The sequence below is a fragment of the Marmota marmota genome, unplaced genomic scaffold (genome assembly GCF_001458135.2).
Source record: "Marmota marmota marmota unplaced genomic scaffold, marMar, whole genome shotgun sequence".
In the NCBI taxonomy this organism is placed as follows: domain Eukaryota; kingdom Metazoa; phylum Chordata; class Mammalia; order Rodentia; family Sciuridae; genus Marmota; species Marmota marmota.
This window is the reverse complement of record NW_026000082.1, coordinates 1,998,486-2,006,221: the sequence shown is the minus strand read 5'-3', so window position 1 is coordinate 2,006,221 and position 7,736 is coordinate 1,998,486. Positions and strand designations below refer to the sequence as shown.

General features: G+C 46.8%; 1 protein-coding gene across 4 annotated transcripts in view; it reads left to right on the top strand.

The window, feature by feature from the left end:
* Positions 1 to 649: 649 nt before the first annotated feature.
* Ak4 (adenylate kinase 4) overlaps positions 650 to 7,736 on the top strand; it is a 68,136-nt gene continuing 61,049 nt past the window's right edge. The window contains exons 1-2 of one of the 4 annotated variants that reach the window (XM_048815231.1): positions 650 to 745; positions 1,288 to 1,561. In XM_048815231.1, the coding sequence (XP_048671188.1) occupies positions 1,417 to 1,561 (145 nt within the window). In that variant the 5' untranslated portion in view covers positions 650 to 745; positions 1,288 to 1,416. Of the gene's footprint in view, positions 746 to 795; positions 928 to 1,284; positions 1,562 to 7,736 lie in introns of those variants that run through there. The other 3 variants (XM_048815233.1, XM_015484904.2, XM_048815232.1) reach the window with 3 other exon arrangements.

Here is a 7,736-nt window from a genome sequence, read left to right as displayed (position 1 = left end):
ATATGGATGGGGATGTGCGGAGAGCTGCGCACAGAGACAGCTTCCATTTGAGTTGTGGGTTGGGGCCAACATCTTAGATACGGAAATCCTTGGAATCAGTAGCCATTGCTCTAAGTTCCTGAGCACAAGTAAGTGACGTCCCCCTTCTTCTTCTTTCCCAAGGTGCTCGGGCTTTGGAATATGACAAGGGTTCGAAATTACTTCTGGAACATAACTGCTATGCGCAGTGATTCGATCACTTGTTCATGGCTATGCCCCAAGCGCCCAGAAAAGTGTCTGGCACATAATAGGCGCTCACCAAAACACTGTTGAATTATGAATAAAAGAATGAACTGCATCACGCCAAGACTCCTCTCCTCATCTGTACCTGAAAGGTCGTTGAATAATGAAATCACATAGCTTCAAACTTGACAAGCAGTATACGCTCAACAAGTTGTTATTTTTCCTTTTCCTTCACAATAGATCCTGGGCAATACAAAAAAAGGGGGTTTCTTTCTCTTGCGTCGTTTCCACCTTCTTTCGCCCCCGCAGCCCCCACTGGGTCTTGGGGAGCACGTGAGCCTGGGGAGGCGGGGTGGGGAATAGAGGGGGCGCCGGCCGGTGGCTAGAACTGAGCCGGTCTCCCCGGCTTACGTAAGAAGCGATCCCGCGCGGCCGGCCTGGGCTCGGAGACTGAGCAGGCGGAGGCGGCGCCGCCCATCGGGATCCGGGCTGGGTGTCTCTGGTGGCGCTACTTTCAGCAGAGGTGTGTTTATTTGCTTTTGGCCGAGAGGCGCGGGGCTCCGGCTCTGCGCCTGGCCCTTGGCTGGGGAGCGCATCTGCCAACCCCGGGCGGAGGTGGGCCCCTCCAATTGCGCGCGGGCGGCGGGCAGCGGCGGCGGCCACAGTGACTACAGAGAATGTGACAGCCGCCCGGGAGGGGCAGAGGTGCGGATACAGGCTGCCCACGTGCAGGAATCGCGCAGGGGCTCAGTCCCAGGATGCCCGGAGCGTCGGGGCGGCGGGGGCGCGCTTTGAGTCACCCGCTTATCTCGGTTTCCCTAGCTAGTCCGAGACTGGTTTGGGGATGCCCGGCCACACGACTCCCTCCTTGGACAAGGCGTGGGAGTGAGACAGCCGAAGAGATCGAGATTGAAACTGGCGGGGCCGACCTCCGCGCCCCCGAGGGCTGATTACGCTGGGCGGGGGCACTAGAGTTCTCCATAACTGCTGCCTGGGGGCGAGGAGGTGGCGGAGGGCGGGGCTGAGGGGAGGGGTTGTCTTAAAAGTCTCTCCTTTCCCCAGTAGGGGCGGCAGGAGAGTCCCCGCGTGAGCAGAGGGTGCCTGAGGCAGGGGCCAAGAAACAAAGTTCCCGGGGCTGCCTCCGGGGCCGCTGTCTGGGCTGCCTGTTGGGCCGCTCGCCGCCTCGCGAAGGCCATGGCTTCCAAACTCCTGCGCGCCGTCATCCTAGGGCCGCCTGGCTCGGGCAAGGGCACCGTGTGCCAGAGGATCGCCCAGAACTTTGGCCTCCAGCATCTCTCCAGTGGCCACTTCTTGCGGGAGAACCTCAAAGCCAACACGGGTGAGGGGCTGTGGGGGGAGGGGCGGGGGTGAGCCGAGCGGGATCGGATTAGGCGGGGGAGAGACACAGCCCGAGAGGGGCCGGGTCTTCTCGGTCCCCGGAGCCCTTCCCCCGCCCGCGTGTGGCGGTGCAGGCTCCTACGTGCAGGAGAGCATGCAGCGGCTGCCCACTGCCGCGCGGCTTAACCGCGCCCGGGGAGGAGGCACCGGCTCTGGGGAGGATAGTAGGAGGGACCCGCAGCTCCTCCTGCCTGGGTGGAAAAGCCCGTGACTACCGGGCTCAGGGAGCCAGAGCCAGGCAGCAGAAAATCTTGAGCTGCCCTTTCACGCTGCCTACTTGGGCGAAGCGGTCCCTCAGCCCCTGGGTCCCCTCGGGCCCATCCCCCAGGTCCCTAGTGAGCTGCGCGTCTCCTTCCCCAGCCCGAGCTCCCGGGGCCCAGCGCCGCCCACCTGTGGGAGTCCTGCCCCGCTGCGCGCTGGGGAGCCCAAGGCTCCGCTGGGCTTTCTACCGAGCGCCGCTTCAGCCCCTCGGCGTCGTCTTGGGCCTCGGGGCAGAGCGCTTAGTGGCTTTGAAAGGCCTATCTGTTCGCTCCCCTTAAGCTGAACTCTCCCCCACCAACTCCCTACCCCCCACCCGCCAAGCCGAGGCCTGGCCGCCAGGAGACTAGGGAGACTCGTTTTGTTAAATTACATTTTGAATCCAGCCTTCTTGGAAATGGCTTCTTGATTGCCTCCCTCGGCTGGCTTGGTGAAGCTGGGGATATAGATCACCTATCTCCTACGGTAGTCTGACAGTGGTCAGCTCATCCCTTTTGCCTTCTCCCACTCCACGTTCATACCAGTTCCAAACAAATTGGCATTAAAAGGCGAGAGGTAGTGCTGGAGGTGCTGCCAGGTACACAACCCTTCTGGGATGCATGGTGCTCATAATTAGCAACTCTCCTGGAAACGTGTTATTGCAGACGGGTCCTTGACTCTAGCCCGCAGTTCTCATCTTGTCCTAGGTGGTTATTGTCCATTACGGGCTAATTATCCAGGGATCTGCATTTCAGAAGCAGAGATTAGTGTGAAGAGGAGGGTGGAGGACAGTGCTGGGAAACAGGAGCAACGCTTAAAAGCAAGGAATTGAGAACATCTGCAAAGCAGTTTATTCATTACCTCTTAAACTGGTTGTAAAAGCAAGCTTTTATTCCCAAGAACACTCTTCTCGCCCCCACGTTTCAGATGGAAACATGTTTACCAGATTACACTTTGAATTTTCTCCTGTGGATATTGTTGCCTCAAGCGGGCCTATTTTAATTTTAATACCACATTCAAATGTTTCTTATACTTTCTGTATTTGGAATGCAGTTTGGGGGGAGGGGAGTCAGAGGGTTTTTTGTGAGGCTTCTCCTTGGTGGGGAGGAGAGTGAGGGACCACAGGGTGACCCGGAGCCCATCCACAACACCCTCTAAACCTGAATTGGTGACTTATTTCCTTCTGGCATGAAGGTCCTCTCACTGTACCTCCTGGGGCTGGGCTCCTAGCCTTTCTTTTTAAAAGAGCATTTGATGGGAAATGGCTTCTTTCTGCAGGGTTTTGAAAACTTTCCACTTACTATTCACCCTTCCCTCCCTTTGTTTTATACCATTTTAACTTTCCTCTCCTGAATTTTATTCTTTCAGGTATCTTCATTCTTCTACCCCCATCCTGTCTTCCCTTGGAGTAAGAAGTGACTTTGAAAAGTTGAAATTTTCTTTTTCTGGGTACCAAGTTTTTTTTTTTTTTTTTGCATGAAACAATTAAAAAATTATCAGGAAAGAAGAGGCCAGCAATTTGTTATGGACTTGGGGCCTGTGACCTGAGATTATTTTTCACACTCAGAAGGTTTAAGTGAGGCTGGGTATAGTGGCATATACCTATAGTTGCAGCGCTTGAGGCTGAGGTGGGTGGATGGCCAAGAATCCTAGAGACCCACTACCTGGTAAATAAAAAAGCATTCTGTGGGTATTTATTTTTATATCTGTTACCTGCTGTTTGCTTTTTAGCTAATTTCCTGATAGAGAAGCACAACAACAGTGTATACGTATGCTTTTGTAGTTGAAGGTTTGAAGGAGATGATGAAACACAACAAAACCCCAGGAAATAGAACCTTTGTTGGAATTTGAATTGGAAAGTAGCTCAGGCCATCTGCTGTAGCCTGGATTCAGGCACACTCCAGGCTGCATGGCTTTCTCCTTCAGCCACTCCCTGATGAAAGGCTGCTCTTCAGGAAAGGGCCACTCTGACATTGCTTCTGGGAAGTAAGCCTTCCCTTACCTGCCCTGGCAGAATCCGCTTTTCCTCTTGTACATGCATAACCTGTTGTTTTTGTTGCTGCGGTTGCATATAGTTATAGCAACATAATAAATGCCTAATTCATCCAGTAGATATTTACTTAGTGCCTGGAATGTGTCAGTGTTCAAGGTGCTGGGGGCAATAGATATCATTGTTTTCTTTTGCAATGCTGGCAATCTAACCCAAGACCTTTTGCATGCTAGGCAAGCTCTCTACTACTGAGCATACTTCCAGCCCAAGTATCAAGATAATCTTGTTGTGCTCCTTGTTGCCCTTTCTACCTATACCAGATTCCAGTTCCCACTCTGAAACTGGAGTCTGGCAGATTACCCAATGTACTACAAAGGGTTCAGTAAGTCTGTGTTGAAGGCATGGGACACTAACTCTGTCTACATCTTCCCCAGAAGTCAAATAGCAAGAGTCTATTCTGTTTAATTATCTCTGATCTATGGGAAAAGTTTGTATTTGAATGGATCTGAGATTAGCTTCCTGATAACTGTCCCTTCCAAGGCTGCCCGGAGCAGTACAGGCTGAGGCTTATCAAATACCTTTTTTGGAGGCCCACCCCCAATCTTTGGCTTGTTTGAATTTTCTTTAGCACACTGAGTAAATAGAAAGGAGAGTTACCTTAGATTGCCAGGGACTGGATCTTACTCTATCACAAAGAATGTTACTTTTTTCTTTCCTTGTGTGTTTGTGTGTGCTTTCAGGTAGGTGTAATGAGTACATGGACACACAGGGCTGGAACTCTATAAAATGACTACCATTAAAAATTCTAACATTTAATATAACTTCTTTTGCTGGGTCATATCTGAAGGATATGAAAATCCTTTTTCAAGTATTGGACAAATAGTGGTATTAAAAAAAGTCCCATTGTTCTATACTTGATCTGCTATCTCAAGTGCAGGGAAGCTGGCAGGTTTCCATTTGGGAGCATGTTGGACTTGATTGAGAGAAAGGATATTCAAACCTGTTTCTGCTCTTAATTAATATTAACTGCAGCTTTTACTGGAGTTTTGCAGATGGGACTAGCGTGTCCAATTAGACTATGGGCTGAGTCTCTCTGAAAAGATGACCTCGTTCAAAGGGCTTAGGGTTTTTGGGTACTCATTAAGTGTAAATGTGTGTTATGTAAGAGTGAAAATTTCTGAGGATTGGAGAATAGAAAGGTTGTATTAGACTTGAGTCAGAATTCAACAGTGCATCTAAATTAACTTGAAATGATTAACCTTTTTGCAGATCCTACAGGGTCTTGGCTCATTACAGGATCTCTGGAGCACACTATCTATATTCCATTTTTCCTTCTAGTTTGGGAAGATCTGAACAAAGCCCAGGTCCAGCAAAGATCTGACCAGTTTTAAAGCATCTCTCTAGTCCACAGGCTCACTCTACTTCAGCTTTTTATTTTTAGTTTCTTTGAGGATTTTCACAAGAATTTGGAGAGCACTATTTCTGACTTCAATAGTAAGCTTGCCTTAGCCTCTTGAACATCTGAATCTTTGTGTTCTTCCAGAATTATCATTTTGTTTAAAGCAGCCTTTTCTTTCTTGCTCTCTTTTTAAGTTTTGTTTTCTTTCTTTCTTTCTTTCTTTCTTTCTTTCTTTCTTTCTTTCTTTGGTAACGGAGATTGAACCCAAGTGCACTTAACCACTGAGCCATATCCCAGCCCTTTTTTTATTTTGAGATAGGGTCTCACTATGTTGCTTTGGTTGCTCAGTTGCTGAGGCTGGCTTCGAATTTGTGATCCTCCTGCCTCAACCTCCCAAGTCACTGGGATTACAGGCTTGCTCCACTCAGTTAGGCTTTAGTTTTCTTGTGGTATAGTATTGGGGATTTAGGCCTAGGATTATTTTACCTCTGAACCACCCACCCCACCAACACACCTCAGCCCTTTTTATTTTTGGAGACAGGGTCTGACTAAATTGTATAGGCTGGCTTTGAAATTGGCGATTCTCTTGCCTCATCCTCCCAAGTCCAAAGACATTTTTTTATATCTATGTAATATTTCTTTCATTCAGCAGATATTACCTATTTACATATCCCATTGTTCCTAAGAGGTGAGAATCCATAAGGGGGTTGAGCAAGTAGAAGATAGGTACCTGTTGAATAAATAGAGTAGTATGAGAGGTGAGGTGTGTGTTATGAAGGAAATGGAATGGTAATAACTAGGGTTAGGGTGGCTGTCTTGGGTTGTGTGATTGGGGAAGGCCTCTCCAGGGGATGAATATCTCCCTTCATACCATACCATGGGATGATCTAGGAGCAGAACGTTCCAGAGAAAAAGAACAACAAGTGCAAAAGTCCTTAGGTGAGAACATGCAGAGTTTGTTTGAGAAAGAGAGAAAGAAGTCTTATGAGCAGAAGGGATACAGAAGTGAGTCAGATCAGAGACTTGAGCAAGTGTGAGATCAGGGAGAGCCTTAAGGATTCTGGTGAAGACTGAATTTTATTCTAAAGGCAGTGAAAAGCCATTGAAAGGTTTAAAGTCAGACAGTGATCCAAGTAAATTTACCTTCTCAAAGCTGACTTTTTTTTCGTGCTGTGTAGAGAAGTGACTCCAGATGAGCAAGAGTGGTACCAGGGAGCCCAGTGTAAATGGGAAGAGTGGCAAAGTCAGAAACAGAGGGAGATCCTTTTGAAGGCAGAGCCCACTGGTCCCAGTAAGTTGACTGTGAGAGGTAATGGGGAGAAAGTCTAGAGGGAGTTCCCAGGATATTGGCCTGAATATGTGCCTTGGTAAATGTACCTTAGATGGCTGTTTAGTCAATTTTGTATGGAGTGTTTGCATTATTTGCTGTTTAAGAATGCTCTTATGAATGTTATTTTATATAAATCACTAGATACATATACTTTCTTTGGAATATTTCTAACTACTGTTCTGAAGGTTTTTGAACTACAGGGGAGTAACAGAGTTTTAAGTTTAACTTAAAGATAATCCAGTCAAGTTCATTCTTTCTTTTGCTGAGCATTGAACCCAGGGCCTTGCACCTGCTAAGGAAGCACACTCTACCCTAGAATTCTATCCTCAGCCCTTCAGGTGACTTCTTGGCAGCTTATTGGTGCTACTTTATTCATGTACTTTGGGGCTTTAAAAAAAAGAAAGAAAGAAAAAGAAATATGGTTTTTTTTTTTTTTTTTTTTTTTTTTTTTGCCGGAGTGGGTGGGTGGGGGTAACCTGGGATTGAATTCATATGTGCTTACTCACTGAGCCATATCTCCCGCCCTCTTTATTTTGAGACAGGTTCTCACTAAGTTGCCAAGACTGGCGTTGAACTTGGGATCCTCCTGCCTCAGCTTCCCAAGTCTTTGGGATTACAGGCTTACATCACTGTGCCTGGCAGTTATTAAAGATTTAGGAAGCTAGAAAAGGTGGAGACAGTTGTTTGTATTCTACTTTCTGGAAAAGATACAGTTACTTTTCTGTAACTTTCTGGAATAACTACTAATACTTTTGTATACAGTTTATTGTTGCAGAATGTTTTTTAGGAATACATACAAACACACCCCCCATATACAGTATGTAAATTTTGAAAATTGCTTGCTTTATTTAACACTGTGGTATTTAACATTTTCCAAAGCTGTTAAGTATTGTTCTTTAATATGAACTCAATTCCCATCTACTATATTCTAATATGATTTATTTCATTTACAAAAAGGTAAGGCATGCAAATGATAAAACTTTCAAGTACACTAGGATTAGAGTAGAAAGTTTCCCTCCCATCCCTGGCCTTTGACTCTTCTGTTCCTCTTGAACCTGTTTTTTTTTTTTTTCATGGATATTCATCCAAAAAATTTGCATACATTTACTGCATATATATATATATATATATATATATATATATATATATATATATATATT